The 21139-nt window shown below is 42.8% G+C and overlaps 1 protein-coding gene across 13 annotated transcripts in view; it reads right to left on the bottom strand.

Moving 5' to 3' along the window:
* The window catches only part of DIP2C (disco interacting protein 2 homolog C), a 294103-nt gene that overhangs the window by 28009 nt on the left and 244955 nt on the right, over nt 1-21139 (bottom strand). For 12 of the 13 annotated variants that reach the window (XR_009690071.1, XR_009690072.1, XM_061126603.1 and 9 more), the window contains 5 exons: nt 15903-16026; nt 15297-15418; nt 14320-14431; nt 14122-14231; nt 8857-8987 (listed from right to left, as the gene is read on the bottom strand). Coding sequence is in view for 11 of the 13 variants with exons in the window: in XM_061126603.1 (XP_060982586.1) it covers nt 8857-8987; nt 14122-14231; nt 14320-14431; nt 15297-15418; nt 15903-16026 (599 nt within the window). In the remaining 2 variants the exon portion in view is untranslated. Of the gene's footprint in view, nt 1-7052; nt 7606-8856; nt 8988-14121; nt 14232-14319; nt 14432-15296; nt 15419-15902; nt 16027-21139 lie in introns of those variants that run through there. The other variant, XM_061126614.1, reaches the window with a different exon arrangement.

The raw sequence follows: 21139 nt of genomic DNA, 5'->3' as shown, positions 1-21139 counted from the left end.
TTTTGCCTGTGGTGTTAAAGAATGATCTAATTTCATTTTTTTTTTTTTTTTTACATGTAGCTATACAGTTTTCCTGGTATCACATACTAAAGAGACTATCTATTCCCCAATATAGATAGTCTTGCCTCCTATGTCCTAGATTAATAAACCACAGGTGCATGGGTTTCTCTCTGGACTTTCTATCCTGCTTCCATTGACCTGTATTTCCTTTTCTGTGCTAGCACCATACTGTATTGATGACTGCAGCTTTGTAGTATAGTCTGAAGTAAGGGAGCCTAATTCCTCTGGGTCCATTCTTCTTTCTCAGGATTGCTTTGGCTATTCAGTCTTTTATGTTTTCATACAAATTTAAATTTCCATACAAATTAAACTTTTTTGTTCTAGATCTGTGAAAAATGTCCTTGTGTAGGCATTTTTGATAGGCATTGTGTAGATTGTCCTGGGCAATACAGTCATTTTAACAATACTGATTCTTCCAGTCCAAGAACACAGTGTATCTTTCCATTTGTTTGTGTCCTCTTCAATTTCTTTCATCAGCATCTTACAGTTTTCAGAGTACAGGTCTTTTTGCCTCCTTAGGAGGTTTATCCCTAAGTATTTTATTTTTTTTTGATGTGATGGTAAATGGGGTAGTTTCCTTAATTTCTCTCTCTTCCCTTTCACTGTTAATGCAACCGATTTCTGTGTATTCTGCCAACTTACTGAATTAACTTTATGAGCTCCAGTAGTTGCAAGCCAAATCCAACAATATTCAATGGATCATACACCACAATCAAGGGAAATTCAGCCCAGGGATGCATGGATTTTTTAGTATTTTCAAATCAGGGTAGTACTCTACACTAACAAGTTGAAGAATAAAAACCACATGATCATCTGAATAGATGCAGAAAAAGCTTTTGGTAAAATTCAACATCCATTTATGATTAAAAACTCTCCAGAAAGTTGGAGAAGGAAACGGCAACCCACTCCAGTATTCTTGCCTGGAGAATCCTATGGACAGATGAGCCTGGGAGGCCATGGTCCACGAGGTTGCAGAGAGTTGGACACAACTGAAGCGACTAAGCACACATTCCAGAAAGTAGGCATGGAGGACTTATATGACAAACCCACAGCTAACACACTCAGTGGTGAAGAGCTGAAAGCATTTGCTCTGAGATCAAATACTACAAGCTGGTGATTGTTTTCAGTTCAGTTCAGTTCAGTTGCTCAGTTATGTCCAACTCTTTGTGATCCCATGAACTGAAGCACACCAGGCCTCCCTGTCCATCACCAACTCCCGGAGTATACTCAAACTCATGTCCATTGAGTCCGTGTTGCCATCCAATCACCTCATCCTCTGTCATCCCCTTCTCCTCCTGCTTTCAATTGTTCCCAGCATCAGGGTCCTTTCCAATGAATCAGTTCTTCACATCAGGTGGCCAGAGTATTGGAGTTTCAGCTTCAGCATCAGTCCTTCCAATGAATATTCAGGACTGATTTCCTTTAGGATGGACTGGTTGGATCTCCTTGTAGTACAAGGGACTCTCAAGAGTGTTCTCCAACACCACAGTTCAAAAGCATCAATTCTTCAGTGCCCAGCTTTCTTTGGAGTCCCAACTCTCACATCCCTCCATGACTATTGGAAAAACCATAGCTTTGACTAGATGGACCTTTGTCGGCAAAGGAATGTCTCTGATTTTTAATATGCTGTCTAGGTGGGTCATAGCTTTTCTTCCAAGGAGCAAGCGTCTTTTCATTTCATGGCTGCAATCACCATCTGCAGTGATTTTGGAGATCCCCAAAATTAAGTCTCTGTTTCCAGTGCTTCCCCATCTCTTTGCCATGAAATGATGGGACCAGATGCCATGATCTTAGTTTTCTGTATGTTGAGTTTTAAGCCAACTTTTTCACTGTCCTCTTTCACTTTCATCAAGAGGCTCTTTAGTTCTTCTTCACTTTCTGTCATAAGGGTGGCGTCATCTGCATATCTGAGGTTGTTGATATTTCTCCCAGCAATCTTGATTCCAGCTTGTGCTTCATCCAGCCCAGCATTTCTCATGATGTACTCTGCATATAAGTTAAATAAGCAGGGTGACAATATAGAGCCTTGACAAACTCCTTTCCCAATTTGGAACCAGCCTCTTGTTCCATGTCCAGTTCTAACTTGCTTCCTGACCTGCATATAGATTTCTCAAGAGGCAGGTCACGTGGTCTGGTATTCCCATCTCTTTCAGAATTTTCCAGTTTCTCATGATCCACACAGTCAAAGGCTTTGGCATAGTCAATAAGGCAGAAATGGATGCTTTTCTGGAACTGTCTTGCTTTTTTGATGATCCAGTGGATATTGGCAACTTGATCTCTGGTTCCTCTGCCTTTTCTAAATACAGCTCAAACACCTGGAAGTTCATGGTTCATGTTTTGCTGAAGTCTGGCTTGGAGAATTTTGAGCATCATTTTACTAGCGTGTGAAATGAGTGTGATTGTGCAGTAGTTTGAGCATTCTTTGGCATTGCCTTTCTTTGGGATTGGAATGAAAACTGACCTTTTCCAGTCTTGTAGCCACTTCTGAGTTTTCCAAATTTGCTGGCATGTTGAGTGCAGCACTTTCAGAGCATCTTTTAGGATCTGAAATAGCTCAACTGGAATTCCATCACCTCCACTAGCTTTGTTCATAGTGATGCTTCTTAACGCAAAACTTGACTTCGCATTCCAGGATGTCTGGCTCTAGGTGAGTGATCACACCATCATGATTATCTGGGTAGTGAAGATCTTTTTTGTACAGTTCTTCTGTGTATTCTTGTCACCTCTTCTTAATATCTTCTGCTTCTGTTAGGTTCATACCATTTCTGTCCTTTATTGTGCCCATCTTTGCATGAAATGTTCCCTTGGTATCTCTAATTTTCTTGAAGAGATCTCTAGTCTTTCCCATTCTATTGTTTTCCTCTATTTCTTTGCACTGATCACTGAAGAAGGCTTTCTTATCTCTCCTTGCTATTCTTTGGAACTCTGCATTCAAATGGGAATATCTTTCCTTTTCTCCTTTGCTTTTCACTTCTCTTCTTTTCACAGCTATCTGTAAGGCCTCCTCAGACAGCCATTTTGCTTTCTTGCATTTCTTTTTCTTTGGGATGGTCTTGATCCCTGTCTCCTGTACAATGTCATCAACCTCTGTCCATAGTCCTTCAGGCACTCTGTGTATTAGGTCTAATCCCTTGAATCTATTTCTCACTTCCACTGTATAATAGTAAGGGATTTGATTTAGGTCATACCTGAATGGTCTAGTGGTTTTCCCTCCTTTCTTCAATTTAAATCTGAATTTGCCAGTAAGCAGTTCATGATCTGAGCCACAGTCAGCCACCAGGGAAGTCTTTGCTGACTATTTATAGAGCTTCTCCATCTTTGGCTGCAAAGAATATAATCAATCTGTTTTTGGTACTGACCATCTGGCAATGTCCATGTGTAGAGTCTTCTCTTGTGTTGTTGGAAGAGGGTGTTTGCTATGACCAGTACATTCTCTTGGCAAAACTCTATTGGCCTTTGCCCTACTTCATTCTGTACTGCAAGGCCAAATTTGCCTGTTACTCCAGGTGTTTCTTGACTTCCTACTTTTGCATTCCAGTCCCCTATAATGAAAAGGACATCTTTTTTGGGTGTTAGTTCTAGAAGGTCTTGTAGGTCTTCATAGAATCGTTCAACTTCAGCTTCTTCAGCATTACCGGTTGGGGCACAGACGTGGATTACCGTGATATTGAAGGGTTTGCCTTGGAAACAAACAGAGATCATTCTGTCATTTTTGAGGTTGCATCCAAGTACTGCATTTCGGGCTCTTTTGTTGACTATGATGGCTACTCCATTTCTTCTAAGGGATTCTTCCCCACAGTAGTGGATATAATGGTCATCCGAGTTAAATTCACCCATTCCAGTCCATTTTAGTTTGCTGATTCCTAAAATGTCAACATTCACTCTTGCCATCTTCTCTTTGACCACTTCCAATTTTCCTTGATTCATGAACCTACCATTCCAGGTTCCTATGTGACATTGCTCTTTACAGCATCGGACTTTGCTTCTATCACCAGTCACATCCACAACTGGGTGTTGTTTTTGCTTTGGCTCCGTCTCTTCATTCTTTCTGGAGTTATTTCTCTACTGATCTCCAGTAGCATACTGGGCACCTACCGACCTGGGGAGTTCATCTTTCAGTGTCCTATCTTTTTGCCTTTTCATCCTGTTCATGGGGTTCTCAAGGCAAAAATACTGAAGTGGTTTGCCATTCCCTTCTGCAGTGGACCACATTTTGTCAGAACTCTCCACCATGACCTGTCCGTCTTGGGTGGCCCTTCACCGCATGGCTCATAGTTTCATTGAGTTAGACTAAGCTGTGGTCCATGTGATCAGATTGGTTAGTTTTCTGTGATTTTGGTTTTCATACTGTCTGCCCTCTGATGGAGAAGGATAAGAGGCTTATGGAAGCTTCTTGATGGGAGAGATTGAGTGTGGGGGGAAACTGGGCCTTGTTTTGATGTGCAGGCACTGAGTGTAGCAGTACATGAATGGAAGGGACCTTCTGAAGGAGGTCACCATTATCTTCATTATCTCCACCATAGTTTGGCCCCAGGTAAATAACAGGGAGGGAACACAGCTCCACCCATCAACCGAAAATTGGATTAAAGGTTTACTGAGCATGGCCCCACCATCAGAACAAAAGGTTCCTCCATCCATGAGATTTTCCAGGCAAGAATACTGGATTGGGTTGCCATTTCCTTCTCCAGGGCATCTTCCCAACCCAGGGTTTGAACCCAGGTCTCCCACATTGCAGGCAGACTCTTTACCATCTGAACCACCAGGGAATCCAAGAGCTCTGAGGATATACTGACTGGTCTTAGTAACCAGGATAAAGGATTCTAATACCCCAAACTTTCCTTTGAAAGTTTGCAAATATTTCCTCTGAAATCTTGCTAATGTGAATGTTATGTGTTATTCACATAATATGCAAAACTGCACATTCCACTGGAGTCCTATGGAAACATATAAAAATTATTTTTATAGTCATTATATAAAAATCAGTAAGAGCCCATTCCAATAATTGTAACATTCAAAATTCTGTCATTTTTTCTCTAAGATCTGTCCTTCAGAAACTGACTGAGGTCTTCAAGGATGACTTTATAACATGGTGGTTATTTAAGAGATCAAACAGCACTACAGCAAATATATCTGTATTAAAAATACTGACATTCTAGTCAAACAGCTACTTACTGCAAGTAAGATGGATCCAACAACACTTCTGCACAAATGGAGCCAAGTCCTGCAGTTTGTGAAAACACACTTTTATCCAAAAGTTCTTGTATCCAACACTGCAGTGCCTTAAAATCAGTTTTTCCATCTGGTTGAGAAACCGGTATGTCCTACTTGTTTTCTCAATTCTAACCAATCAGCTTTTCAAGAATACACACTTGGGCTCTGAAGAGGAGCCTAGATCTACAGCGCACCAGGGCTGCCCCTCACACTCACAGGTCCTGTGACCATGCCTGGAGCACTCGTCTTCTTTCCAGGGACCGTGAGAGCTAAGGGAAACCCCCTGCCCCGGAGCACACCAACACGAGCGGCAGCCCCCGAGTGGACGACTCCTTGGTGTTTACTGCCACAGGTACCAATGCACCCTCTGCCCTTTGCAATGTGGCGCTCCAGAATCAGCCTGCAGACCATGTGTGGAGTGACCCTGAATTAGAGCTTTCTTTTTAGCTCAGTTGCCAACTTCAATGAGAATCCTCAAGGCAGCATTAAACAGGAAGAAATAAAAGTAATGAAAAATTTACCTCTGCGGTATGGATGTTAAAAGAACAATCCTGGCCAAAATTGGATCAATGCCAGGTAACAGCCCAAGATCTAACAACCCTGCACATCGTGTATCATATAAGTCATAACTATCCACCAGGAAACATGGCTTGGAGTATCCCATGAGCACCGAATGTTATTCAACCCACTCGTGAATCAGGATGAACTGGACCACCTGAACTAGAACCCCTGCCTGGCTTCTGTTCCAGCTCCAGTTTACACACTTCTCTGTCACCGAGGATTCCCATTTTCTGACACACACCAAGCTCAGTTAACAACACTGGAGTCCCGTGTGTCAGGGAACCAAAATGTACATAAACACCCTATAGTGATACACTTCTTAATTACGACAATCTATCGTTTCCATATTGTTATCAGCATTTTCCTTTTAAATCCTATCATAAGGAGACCCAAAATGAAGAAAACAAAATGCAAATCACCTATTACTAGCTTTCTTAAGAATACACATCAGGATAAAAGATCTGCTAAGGGCATCAAAAGGTGGGGTCCACAGTGTAGAGTTCAAGGTTAGAGAAACTAAGCACACTTGTGGAAAATAAGCATAGTTTCACCTCTGTCTTCACTTCTGTAAATGGAAGTCAACATTAATAAAAAAGCTATTAAATCCTAACAGAGGACAACAGAAAACCTGATTCACCAATTTTCTACTTGCCTTTTTTTGGTCTCAATCCAACAAAAGTTGATTGCTTGCTGTCTCATTTATTAACCAAGACTGATTTCTTGGCACTGGCTATTATACTTTCCAACTTAACAGCAGGTTGCTTAAAGGGAAGAAATTATTTCCTGCAAATTTCTGGAACCTCAACTATTTCAGTTTAGATCCTAACTTCAAAAAGAACAGAACAGTTTAAAAACACTTTGGGAACATTTTCTCCCAGTCTCTGGCCTGCTCCCATTCTCTTGACAGTGCCTTTGGCAGAGCAGAGACAATTGCTTTTAATAAAGTCAGTCTGTCAATTATTTCTTTCATGATCAAGCCTTTGGAGGTGTGTCGAAAAGTCATCACCAAACCCAAGACTACCTAGATTTTCTCCCAAGTTATCATCTAGGAGTTTCATGGTTTTATGTTTCACATTTAGGTACATGATGTATTTTGATCTATTTTTGAGAAAGCCACAAAGCCTCTGGGTAGATTCATTTTTTTGCAGGGGGCGGGGGTGGATGTCCAGTTGCTCTAACACCATCTGTTGAAAAGGCCACTGTATCGGCTGTACTGCTTCTGCACGTCTGTCAAAGATCAAAGGACTGTACTTACATGAGTCTGTTTCTGGGCTCTCTAAAACACCAAGAGTGAGCTCTGATGTAAATTAAAGACTCTGGGATGATAATATGTCAAGGTAGGTTCCTAGTTTGTAAAAAACACATGCTCTGGTGGGAGATGCTTATAATGGGAAGCGGTGCATGTGGGGGTGGGGTGGAACAGAAAATCTCTGCACTTTCCCTTCAATCTTGCTGTGAAGCTAACAGTTCTCTGAAAAAGAAAACCTAAAGTAAAAAAACTGAAATAAAAAACGGTTGACTAGGAAAAGAGAGAAAAAATACACTCTGGTAACTAATATAAAGGTATACATTTATAATTCAATGATTTTAGATTATTAACTTGATAAAACATAAAAAGAATTGATAACTCTCACAATTTGGGCACCCTGAGCAAGGCAGTTGTACAACTCAGGATAAGACATGTCACCCTGTGGTGTCACACTGGTTAGCCTCCTGAATGGGCAGGGTAGGTTCTGTGCCATACACCTCAGTTACTTCAAGGAAAGGAGTTTTCTTTAAAAAAAAAAACAAAAACAAAACAGTTTTACTTAGGTATAATTTGCACATCATATATCCAACCATTTGAAGCACAGAATTAAAAGAACTTTGACAAATTTGCAGAGTCATACAATGCTCACCACAATGCAGTCTAGAACACTTCCATCACCCTGATACAAAACTGGCAAAACACAGTCCATGTGAAGCTGGCTGTTGGGCCCTGATGTTTGTTACAGCATTTCTATACACTTAAAACACTTGCATATGTTTGAAAATGTTAATAAAAAGTAGTACACTACATTAGAAAATAAAATCTGAAAGACTATATGCCAAAATGCTAATAGTGTATTTACTGGAATCACCCTGATAGCTCAGTTGGTAAAGAATCTGCCTGCAATGCAGGAGAAACTGGCCTGAGTCCTGGGTTGGGAAAATCTGTTGGAGGAGGGTTAGGCCACCCACTCCAGTATTCTTGGGCTTCCTTTGTGGCTCAGCTGGTAAAGAATCTGCCTGCAATGCAAGAGAACTGGGTTGGGAAGATCCCCTGGAGAAGGGAAAGGCTACCCACTCCTGGATTCTGGCCTGGAGAATTCCATGGACTGTATAGTCCATGGGGTTGCAAACAGTCTACAACAGTCTACAACTGTCTACAGTCTACAGTCTACAACAGTCTACAACTAAGCGACTTTCACTTTCTTTCACTTTCACTAGGTTGTATACTTATGGAAAGCTTAATTTTCTTCTTTATACTATTTTGTATTTTCTAAAGTTTCTACGATGAACATATATGTACAATTAGAGAAAAATGCCAATAAACATTCATTCTTTCTATACATACTCTTGATATCTGCCACGAGGGGAGAGGAGCCTGCTCCCAGCCTCCCCCAGCTAGAGTCAGGGAGAAGCCAAGGAGCAAAGAGCATGGATGCCCCTGGTCACAGTTCTAGGCCTGGGACATCTGCAAAGATTTGGAGCTACAAGAAGCAAGCCCAAGGTCTGGGGGTTGCTTGGAAAATGGGCTCCCAACAGACAGCTTCTCAGAGCGGCCCCAGATGTTGTCTCTGTCAGTTTCGGCAAATTTTATGAAGACAAACCTTCCAGATGCTGGTGAGTGTGGCTACCTGGCTACCAGCATGCAGAGCCAGGCTGAGAGGGAGCCACATCCTGCAGGCAGCCCCCTCCCATGAGCAGGTCTGAGCTCACAGGTGATCTGAAAAAGCATGCATGATTATTTACTTATATCACAGAGATACAGAGAAAACTCACCTACAGAGGCACCACAGGACAAACCCAAGTCCACAATAAGGGTCCAAGCAGATGGCCACTTCTCTCGAGGGGTAGAGCTCACACTGCAGCTTAATAGAACGGCAGAAGGCACTGGTGGCTGCATGAGACATCTGCAAGACAGCAAGGCCGTGTCAGGTACCGGAGCTAGAGCCCAGCCTCAGGACTCTTGCACCACCACAGGCCACACAGAACGCACTGGACCAGACACCAATGCCAAGGGTGGTTTTAGATAGGACAATTGTAGCCAAGCTCTGGTTCTGTTAGAAGAGGGTAGGCTGTGGGTTCTCATTAGTCTTCCTGTTTTCAATGAGTAAGCCACAAGCAAAACTTCTCGGTCCCCTAGGACTTAGTAACTCCAGCCCAGGAGGCTGGGACATCTTGCATTTGAATGGTGGCTTCGACTGCAACCCCACCACAGCCTGTACAGTACATGGGGACATGTGACCACTCACGTGCCCTCTCCAGGCAGAGACAACACCCGACTCATGCTTCACCTCCAGGCCCAGCCCTGCACCTGTCATGCAGCAGAGGGACCAGCAGAGCACATTGGACGCGCGACTCCTGTTGGCAAAGACTTGCTGAAGGTCACACCCGTTTGTGCAGTGAGATAAGCTTGTCATTTGATGGGAACCCAAATCCAATCTCAGCATAGCTACAGTTAAGAGTTTCTCTAAAGGCAGCAGCCAGTCCCACAACAGTCAGTACGGAATGTGAATTCTTTTAAAGTACAGAAAAATTATATCTAATAACATCAATTTTCACAGATGCTTTCTAGCCAAACTAATCTAAGAGGAACAGGAAAGTAAAAGCAGCCCAGGAGAACTTTACCAAGTTCATGGTCTTAGACACATCTCAAGTTAGTATGGAGTGCACATCACCCAGAGCTGAACTGTAAAAGGGACCAGAGCAGAACATCCAGGCAGAATTTGACAGGGATCCTACACACTAGGACGGAAGGCCTCACTCCTGGCGTGTCTCATCTCTTTCCCCAAGGTGTCTAATAAAAGCTCTCTGTCATCTGATTGGATTTCCCCGAATGTTACGATGCTTCTTGAAAAAGAACAACAAAGTCAGAGGACTCACCCTTTCTGATTTAAAAACTTAGTAGAAAGTTACTGTGATCAAAACAGTGTGGTAGTAGCATAAAGACAGACACACAGAAAAACAGAATAGGATAGCCCAGAAATAAAACCTCACATACAAAAAAAAAAAAAAAAAAAACACCTCACATACATGGTGAAACTACTTTTTAAATTTTTTTCATTATTTTTCCCTAGACTTCACATGCGATTGATTGACTGATTGAGTGAGGTATAACTGATCTACATTATTATGTTAGTTTCAAGTATACAACACAACATATATATGTGTATGTATTGCAAAATGATCACCACAATAAGTCTAATGAAGAGAGCTACTAAAATTTACCCTCTTACCAGCTTCCAAGTATGCAACACAGTACACTATTAACTATAGTCCCCATGCTGTACAATACATCCACAGCCCTTATTTATAACCGGAAGCCTGTACCTTCTGGCTCCCTTCACCTGTTTTTGCCCATCACCAATCTGTTTTCTCTATCTATAAGCTTGGTTTTTTTTAAAAAAAATAGTTCACATATAAGTGAGATCACATAGCATTTGTCTTTCTGACTTAGCATGATGTCCTTCAGGTTCACCTGTGTTGTCACAAATGGCAGAATTTCCTTCTTTCTAATGGCTGAATTATACTGCACTGTGTGCTTATAGATGGTGTGGGTGAGTGGGCAGGCATGTCTTATTTTTCTTATCCATTCTTCTGCCAATGGACGCTGATATTGTTTCCATATCTTGGCTAAGGTAAAATAATGCTCTATGAACACTGGGGTGCAGACATCTTTCCGAGTTAGTGTTTTTATTTTCTTCAGATCAATACCCAGAAGTGGAATTTTTGGATAATATGGTAGTTTTATTTTTAACTCTTTGAGGAACTTCTAAACTGTTTTTCATAGTGGCTATACCAGTTTACATTTCTACCAACAGTGCACAAGGGTTTCTCTTTCTCCACACCCTCATCAACACGTTATCTCTTGTCTTTTTTATGATGGCCATCCTGGCAAGTGTGAAGTGATAGCTCAGTTTTCTTGTACCTGTTGTCCATCTGTATGTCTTTTTCAGAAAAATGTCTATTTACATCCCCTGCCCATTTTTAAGCAATCGTTTTTCTGCTCTTAAGTTGTAAGAGTTCTTTACATATTTTGGATATTAACCCATTATCAATATGTGGTTTGCAAATATTTCCTCCTGTTCACTAGGTTGCCTTTTCATTGGTTGGCTTCCTTTGCTGTGCAAAAGCTTTTGGTTTGATGTAGTTCCACGTGCTTAACTTTTGTTTCCTTTGCTATTGATGTCAAACTAAAAAAATCTCAAGACCAATGTCTAGGAGCTGACCCCTATGTTTTCTCCTGGGAGAGTTATGGTTTCAGGTCTTATATTCAAGTCTTTAATTCACTTTGAGTTCATTTTTATGTATGGCATAGAAAACTGGTCCAGTTTCATTCTTTAGCATGTGGCTGTCCAAAACTCCAAGCACAGTTACTTAAAGCCTGTCCCTTCCCATCGCATATTCTGGGTTCCTTTGCCATAAACGAGTTAACATTATGTGTGGGTTTATTTCTGGGCTATTCTGTGTCACTGGTCTTTGTGTCTGTTTTTGTACCAGCATCATACTGTTGGCAATACTATAGCCTCATAATGTCAGTGAGCATGATGATGCTTCCAGCTCTGATCTTTTTCAAGATGGCTTTGGCTATTTGGGTCTTTTGTGGTTTCATACAAATTTTAGAATAGTTTGTTCTATTTCTGTGAAAAATGCCATTGGAATTTTGATAGGGACTGCAATGAACCTGTAGATTGCTTTGGGTAGTATGGACATTATAACAATATTAATTATTCCAATCCAAAAGTATGGAATATCTTTCATTTGTCCTTTTCAACTTATTCCATCAATATTTTACAGTTTTCAGTATATAGATCTTTTACTTCCTTGGTTAAATTTATTCCTCGGTATTCTTTTTGATGCAGTTGTAAATAAGACTGTTTCCTTAATTTCTCTTTCTGCTATTTCATTATTAGTGTACAGAAACACAATAGATTTCTCTGTGTTGATTTTGTTATCTTGCACTTTATTGAATTATTTATTATAACAGTTTTTGGTGGAGTTTTTAGTGTTTTCTATACAAAGCATCATGTCATCTGCAAATAGTGACAATTTTAATTCTTCCTTTCCCAACTTAGATGTCTTTTATTTCTTTTTTCTTGCCTCATTTCTCTGCTTAGGACTTCCAACACTATACTGAACATGAGTGGCTTCCTGATCTTAGAGGAAATCTTGCTTTTTCTCTGGAAATCTTTCAACTCTTCACTCTCGAGTATGATGCTAAGTGTGGGTGATCAAACGTATTTTTGATAAGAATGCCAAGACCATTCAATAGGGAAAGGACAGATTTGGAAATGCTTTCTTGGCACCAAAGGCACTGGTTTAAAAAAAAAAAAGAAACAGACAAAATTAGACTTCATGGAAACTAAAAAATTTTCTGCATCAAAAGGCACTGTCCATAGAATAAAAGGGCAAATCAAAGAATGGGACAGAATATCTGCAGACCATTTAACTGATAACGGTATCAGAGAACTTCTAAAACTCAACACCAATAAGAAAACTATCAATTCAAAATCAGCAAAGGAGGTGAATAAACATTTCTCCAAAGAATACATACCAAAAGGTGCTCAATATTATTAATCCTCAGAAAAATGCAAATCAAAATTACAGTGTGATCTACCTCACATACATTAGGAAGGCTACTTAAATAAACAAAAAAAAGGAAATGCCTAGGGAGTTCCCTTGTGACCTAATCATTAGGACTCCAGACTTTCACTGCCATAGCCCACATTCAATCGCTGGTCAGGGAACAAGATCCTGCAAGCCATGAGGCTCAGCCATAGAAAAAGAAGATATTCAAAAGAGAAAAACCAACAGAAAATAAATTCCAAGTGTTGGCAAGAATGTAGAGAAACTGAAAACCTTGTGCATCATTGGTGAGAAGGTAAAATGGGACAGCTACTGTAGAAAAGAGTATGGCAATTCTCCCCAAAATAAAAATAAAATTACCCTTTGACCCAACAATTCAACTTCTGGATATATATTTAAAGGAGTTAAAAAGCCATGTTTCGAAGAGATATTTATACACCCCCATGCTCACTGCAGCATGATTCACAATAGCTAAAATGTGAAAGCAACTCAAGTATCCATTGAAAAATGAATGGATAAGCAAAATGTGGTAAATACATACAGTGAAATATTAACTCAACCTTAAAAAGGAATTTTGATATATACTTCAACATGGATGAACCTTGAAGAAACTATGCTAAGTGAAATAAGTCAGACACAAGAAGACATATACTGTATGATTCCATGTAAACATGGTACTAGAACAGTCAAAATCACAGAGACAGAAAGCAGGGTGGGAGGTGCTGGGAGGTAGGGGCAAGTCTCAGTTTAGAAGATGAGTTATGGAGGTGAGTGCTGGTGACAGAAGCACAGAACTGTGAATGAATTTAATACCACTGAACCATACATTTGAATTGGTTAAGTGGTAAGTTTATGTTACATGTATTTTACTACAATTACAAAATTGGAAAAAAAAGTCAAGCAAGAGAACTGAAAATTATGCAAGCTCAGCAATCAGGCAATAATAGGTGCAGGGCTTCCTGAGGCTAGAGAACTCAACAGTATCTTGATGAGGACCCTGCCTAACCTAGGAGAGTCCTAACTCAGGTGACACACGTACTAGTTTCTTTTTTTGATGGGAAAAAGCAACAGCAACAAGTAGCGTTCTGGCCTGTTACAATGAGACCCGTGTTAAAAATGCAAGGAACTCCTGTGCACAGAGTTTTATAATAAAATACTGAGATCTGACAATCAGCAAGAAGGAAAACATAGGCAGTTCTACTGAGCTGAACTGAACTGAACTGAGTGAAGCTGTGGTTATACACAAAAAAATTGTTTGAACATTGGGACATAATCAGTCAGCCTAGCTAACTACTGAAATGGTCACACATTTTATAGCTTGACCAGAACACACATATATGCATGTACCTCTCTCTGTGTTTCGATGCCAAGCCCCACCAGAGCCCTATACACGTAAGAACGAAAATTCAGCATCGCTGTATGGCCTGCTAACTGCACACTACTCAGATTGTTTCTTACCTTCACTCCAGCTAGCATCCCGGTTGTGGACACACTGAAATCAAGATAGGCTAGCGTGTCTGGGTTGGAAGGTTTGTAGATCTGGGCAGGCCGCTTCTTTGGCAAATCATCTGGAGAGGAAAACAAGCTATTAGCATCTCTGACTTAGTGGAAAAGTCGATGAGCAAACAAACCTTTTTGGTAAGTTCGAGAACCAACCTGTGTCTAGTATAGGGGGCCAGGCCCTGACATCCACTGCCGCAGCTGCCTCCCTGGACCGTAACAATTTACAGATCAGTTGTGTTGTCATCAGACAGGCAGAACGGCTCACCTGAGGGTCAGAGAACAAGGCACGGAGAGGAGGAGGGTAAAGGACAGGGGACCATGCCTGCTCGCGTGCCAGCTGTGCACCACATGGAAGCCGTGTAGCTCTAGGGTAGGCTGCGTGCACAGCCACCTCATTCAGGGCCATGTCAGCCAACGGAGGTCCATGTGACTGGGAATCTGACCACAGATCACACGAGCAGAGCTCGTGCGAACTAAGGCCCTGGCAGTTACTAGAGCTGAGTGGTGTCAACCGTGTGGCCGTCACCTCAGAAAGCACCACCCAAACTACCCACTCTCACCACACACTCCCCATCCTCCAGAAATGCTCACTTTCTACACACAGCCTCAGCACTTACTGCCACAGTGACAACCCTGAAGGTCCTCTGACACAACTACAAACAAGTATTCATTTGTGATGCCCCTTGGGGTTCCTCCTCTAAGGGAAAAAACTTATCTTAATCCTCTTAAACTTCACCAGGCAAAAACAAAAACAAAAAAGTTAAAACAAACTGTACTTTCAAAAAGGAACAGGCTGCTTTTCAGTCTTGAGGAAAGAAACTTTAAAACGTCTGACTTTCCCACTCCTCCTGGTTTGTTGCTTGGGCTGGTGGGGAATTGCCCGGTGTCCGGAGGGGTGCCCGCTCTAGGGAGTGGATTTGACTCCCACACATTGTGGCAAAACTGCTCTCTAGCCCCTAACTCTACGCACAAGTTGCTATCTTGATTCCAGAGCAAAACAGCAAGCTCCTAGAACAAAGAGGCTGGGCCCCCTCCACTTCTGGGACTGCAGACGCCCACACCAGCCCTGGGGCCCAGGCTCTGTAGTCTTCAAGCCCAGCACTCGGGCCAGACCCCGCAGGCAGTATTACCTCCACGATCATCTTCACGGTGGGCAGCGTGGTGGCGATGTTCTGTGGGTGTGGGGGACGGACAGTGATGGGCACGCAGCCTGCATACAGGCAGCCATAGAATGCAGCGATGAGGTCTATTCCTGCACAGAGAGAGGAGCAGTCTTGGGTGAGACTCAGCAGCAGGAAGACCAACCTGGAGCAGCCAGGCAGGCAGGGGGCCACCCCCGCGCGTCTGTCAGACTTCAGGGACAGCCCCCAGCAGCCCTGTTCTCTCAGGCACAGCAAGCCAATGTAGCCCAGAGGTTTCACTGCTGTCATCCCTCTAAGGAGTCTTTATACTCAACTTCCCGATTATCCACTCAGTGGTCAAGTATTTAACTACTGATTAAATGAACTGCCTCAGATAGCTAATAAAATAAAATTCGATACAAAAGTCTTTGTGAAATATCAATTTGTCTGTGCCCCTATCATCAGTCATACAGCACGCAGCACACAGTCCACCCTGTGAGCCAGGCCGGGGTCGGGGCCCATTTTGGTGGTTAACACAGTGAGGCCATCGAGCACCGATGGGTGTGATGCAGGGTCCCTCAGGCAGGGGTTGGTCTGCACAACCCCATTTCTTACCTGGTGGGTAGACCAGGGCAACGTGGTCCCCATCCTGCAGGTGTCCCCTCTCCATCAGCATCACGGCTATCTTCTCAGCCCGCTTGTGCAGCTGGACACAAGTCAGCGAGTTTGCTATTGTGCCCTGAGTATCACAAGAACAAATGGGTATGATTTTTTTTAATATCACAGCTTTGAGATGCCGTTTGTATACCACACAACTCACTGATTTAAAATGTACAGTTAAGTGGATGTATCTGCAGAATTGTGTGACCCCCACCACAGCCAGCTTCAGAACATTTTCATTACCCCCTCAAAAGACCACCCACCACTGGCATTCTGCTCTCCTCTCCTCCCCAATAGCTAGGAAGTACAACACCAAAGATGACTCCAGATACATCTGCATTAACAAGAAACATTTAAAAAATAATTACTGGACATGAAAAAAAACAGCTAAAAGTATAAAACAAAATAAATCTAGTAATTTTTGGACTTATGTGTAATTGTCATGGGCAATAATAAGAAATTAGTCATAAATCTGGAGGATCTGAACTATGAAAAATAGGACTAATTGAAACTGTTTTTAAAAAAGACCAGATCAAAAGTCAAGGAGGTCAGAAAACAAACAAACCAACTCCCAGAAAAGGAACCATCCAAAAAAAAAACCAAAAGGAAAAATGGGAATTGTCAAATTCATTTAATGTAGACTTTTAGATATGCAGGAACAAATTAACACATTTGGATTGAAAAGTACCTTAAAAAACACTGAGGACAAAAATCAGTAGCAAAACAGGTACTAAGAGATATCAAAATACATGACATTTACTCCTTATTTATAAAAGCAAGAATAAACTACAAATTATAAACATACAACTTATCCAAAAAAGTTTCCCTTGAGGATGTACTTTTTATTTGCACATATTCCCAGGTAAGAAGAGATCATCGTCTACAGCTATTTAAAAACTTCTTTATCATCAATTCCGACTTTAAAGGGATGAACGGGGGAAGGACCTTTTCCTTATACAAAGTGCAAACTTGACAGAAGTGTCGGGTGAGGAAGACCCTGCAGCTGGACACAGGATGGTGGGCACCAGGGCCTGATGCATTTATTGAGGTGGGGAGCTTCCAAAGAGAGTGACATGAAGACGACTGTCCACAGGGAGGTGGTGTGAGCAGTTGGTTTTGTGGGAGGAGAAACGTGGACAGGAGAGACCAAATCTTTGGGGCCGTTAAAGGATACGGGTGACCTGGTGATTTGAAGTGAGTGAAGAGACACTAGAAATGCCACCCAAGTGGAACATCTGCACGGGGTGTGTAGGATCCAGTGGGATGTGAACCCTAAAAGGATATATACACCAGCAGCTGGCATTCGCCCAAAACACTCATGAGATCATTGATGGCCTGGGGCGCATAGATCACTAGGCCCTGGGGCACAGAGGCTGGTGGAGAAGGGGGGCCACCCAGGCAACTGCCAGGCAGGCTCAGGACCCTTCCTGCTGAGACCAGCCTCCCCACAGTGGGGCTATGCTTACAATTCTCTGAATTGAACTTTCTCATCCCACATATTTTCCTTCATCATCTTCCTTTTGAGGAAGGTTAAAAAATAAACAGAAAAAGGCACAGAAAGTGGAAGAGCCAGAGAGCAGAATGTGGCAAAGCTGGGTAAACACAGAAAGACCTACGAGGCTGGTGTCTGGGATCTAGCTGAAATCTGAGAACTGGTGCCTTCTCAGCTGGGCCAGTCCTCTGAGCAATCACTCCTGTGTAACACACATGTGCGCATGAACCAAAACATATTCCTCTTCACCCAACAGTCCTGCGAGCTCTTCTAAGTGAAGATGGGGCACTAGCCCCTAGCATACCAAGGTGAGGCCAACACCACCGCCCCCCACCCTGAGCCCCCATGCTTGCATGCCAGCTGTCCTGGAGGAATGCCAGCACTGCACTCCTGGCCGTGGCCGGGGACCAGTCGAGTTGCTGGTGGGGCGGCAGTACCAACCAGGGACTCCCGCCACCACCCTGCTGCCCACGCTGGTCCATTAGTGGGTCTTATCTTAAGAAGCGAGCATTCTGGGATTGAGCTGTTAAACTCTTTCAACTGCTCTTCTTTGAGTTATCCAGAGAGCCAGCGCTGATCCTCTATCAGTATCAGCTTTCCTGTCACATGACAAAGCCTGTAAGATGCAAGAAGAACCGATGACTCACGAGTAGCTGAATGCTCTTGACTCTCGTTCCGAGAACGTCCATCTCCAGATGCTTCAAAATGGTGAGATCTACCTGCATTCTGTCCTTCAGCAATCTCTGCCACTGCTTCAAAATACCCTTTCCCACCCACAGGGTTTACACCAGACCCAGAGCCCCTCATGGCAGTCTGGTGCCAATACACCCAGCACAGCCTCCCCTCCCAAGTCTCTGCCTACAGGCTCAACATTGAGAGAGTGTCACAGGACACAGGCTTTGGCCAGCCCCACACCATGCAACACCACTTGTCATGGGGCCCTTCACCTCAGGAGAAATGCTAATTTTCAGTCACACATTTCATTTTCCAAAGTGCTCACTGTGACAAAAAACAAAATGCTGTTTATCTTCAGGTCAGTGGTTAGCTAGCATCCTCATCAACATTCATGGAAAAAGTTGGGTTTTCAGTACAGAAACCCACTGCATAAGACGGTTCTATGTAAAGTACATCAGAAAAAAAGTACATAACAGAAAATTAGGGCTGACTTTCCCTGAAAGAGGTCTTGGCTGGTATCATGACAAAACAGCAATGCAGGGTGATCCACCACCCAGTTGCTACTCTGAAGACAATGATTTCAGTGTAGGTGACTATAAACATGGCACCACTGCAAAGTTTTACATTAAATTAAATAATGACAAGTAAAAACATACTCAGGAATGAAGAAAAAGCCAAAAATGATTCACATTTTAAAATGTAAAAAAAGTTAAAAGCCTTGGCTGGTGTTTCTCTTAAAAAAGTAACAGATGCTCTTTGTATATAAATTCCAAGAACATAAGTCTTTCCCGATTTGCAGTGAATCCAATCCTCACTTCTGCCTACAAGCCTAGCACAACAGCTCCGACACTATGGACTACAAGCCGTGGAGGAGGGCATACAAATGAGTGCTGTGGGCAGTAAACAGGTGGCACAACCCAGCTGGGACTTGCAACAACTGAGGGGCCGTCCAGAATGGAGGATGCCTGGAAGCAGCCTGCGGCCCCACATTGGAAGGACAATCTTTGGGGATATTGAATAAAACATGTTATTAGAATGAATTTCAGCTGTTTCTTCTCATCTTTTCAAAATTTTGCTTTCAGAAAATATTAGAACTGTGCGTGTGGCTTGTGCTGATTTCTATTGGATGGTGCTGAGCTAGAAGGCTTAGTGAGTGGAAATTCCACTGTGACCGCCATGGAAAGGATGCCCCTGACCTGCAGCTCAGACTGAACACCTGTGCTGAGTGCACACAGGGCTCAGGGAGGACAGGGATGAGCGCAGACACCAACTCCGTGCTGACCCATCCAGCTCTGTGGATGCAGCTGCCGCCACATCAGAAGGCCTGGGAAAGAGAAGGAAGGAAGGCTTCCTGTCTGAAGGAAGGCTACTGCTGTGGGGCATGCTATCTCCATGCTGACCTGAAGTAAGCTTACTCACGGCCTTGACCTCCACAACTCACCCCTTCGAGAATATGACTCATTTCTGGTGAACACATTTCCCCAGTGACCTCGTGTCTGGCCATAGCAAAGGACTGTGAACTTAGGATCTGGGAATGGGGACACAGTTGACCTGTCCAGCACACTTGCCAGCCCCCAAGTGACACGTAGCTGGACCAGTTGTTTCCTCCTGCTGACAGGACTACAGTCTACCAATACAACCAAATCATTTCTGAATCTTTGTGTCTGTGACAGCAATGAATCTTCCTCTCACCCAGAGCTCTGGAGGGGTCACCCTCAGGGAGCTCAGGGAAGGGGCTCTGAAGAGGAGTCCCTCCTGAAGCTGAGGCCAGGCTGGATAAGGCTCCAGCTCCAGTGGCCCCTCTGGAGGTGTTGCTGGGAACCACCAGACACCACAAGAGATGCTGCAGAAAAAAGGGAGTCACCAACAGTCTCCAGGAGAAATGCCAGGGCAGAGGACAAAGTCAGAAGCAATGATTACAGAGTAACTGGGACACAACAAGGCACCAGTGCCAGAAAAGAAGTCTTATCTGTGTTTATAGACTGAGGCAGAGCCAAGGGAGAAAGATGAAGGCAGCAGGCAGGCTGGCTTCAGATCAGACACAGGGCTCCCAGTAACCACATCACTGGGCTCATGACCCATGTGCACCTGTGGGCCCTGAGCCAAGAGAGTTAATCCTGGGAAGGGGGTCCAAGCGTAGGCATCAAAAGGCAGGGACAGCAAGCATTTCTCACAGAAGCTGGGGAGCTGGAGTGCTTTCTAAGGCTCTTCCTGGGGTCGGTCTGAACAGACACAGTGAGCAAGAACTGCTGAGGTCAGCTCAGCATGCAGGGTCAAGATGAGCTGAGTCAGAGGAGGACCAGAAGTACTTCTACAAACTAAACCACTGCAAAACTGGTCTGCAGTGGATGTCCAACTTAGAGATTTACATTGTTGGGACTTACATTGTTGGCATTTCCTTTCATTTGTCCTTAACTAATTGCTCTAAGTAACAAGAAGCACCTTTGTGCACAAAGATTATGATATTTTGCATCTCTGAAGAGCTATAATGTCTTAAAGTTGCAAGCATCCACACTAATCAAGAAGACCTAGTTAAATCTAGTTTTCAGGCTTTATTTCCAGAGCAAACAAAAACAGGTATATTTTAAGACTTCTGCATTTACTGCTCATTGTTAGTACTATTTGCTTGTGCAGTTAAGGCCTTACTCTTAAGTACTATAATGGAGCACAATCTCATGATTTACTTTTCTAATGAGAAACATAAATACGAACCTTAATTACAAAGATTATTTTCACTCCTAAGAATGAAAGCCTATAACTAAAACATGACTTCTTACCAAAAAAAAGTAGTTAAATAATAAAAAGAAACATAAATACCTCACAGATCCACAACCGTTCTCTATTGTAGACATTCTCCACTCATTTAGGAGGAGATACTGCAAAAATATTGCTAAAATATATACATACACAAATATATGTGTATATATACAACTGATGGCTCAGCAGGTAAACAATCTGCCTGCAATGCAGAAGACAAAGGAGACGTGGGTTCGATCCCTGGGTTGGGAAGATCCCCTGGAGGAGG

Source organism: Dama dama, chromosome 23 (genome assembly GCF_033118175.1).
Source record: "Dama dama isolate Ldn47 chromosome 23, ASM3311817v1, whole genome shotgun sequence".
In the NCBI taxonomy this organism is placed as follows: domain Eukaryota; kingdom Metazoa; phylum Chordata; class Mammalia; order Artiodactyla; family Cervidae; genus Dama; species Dama dama.
This window is presented reverse-complemented; position numbering and strand designations above follow the sequence as displayed.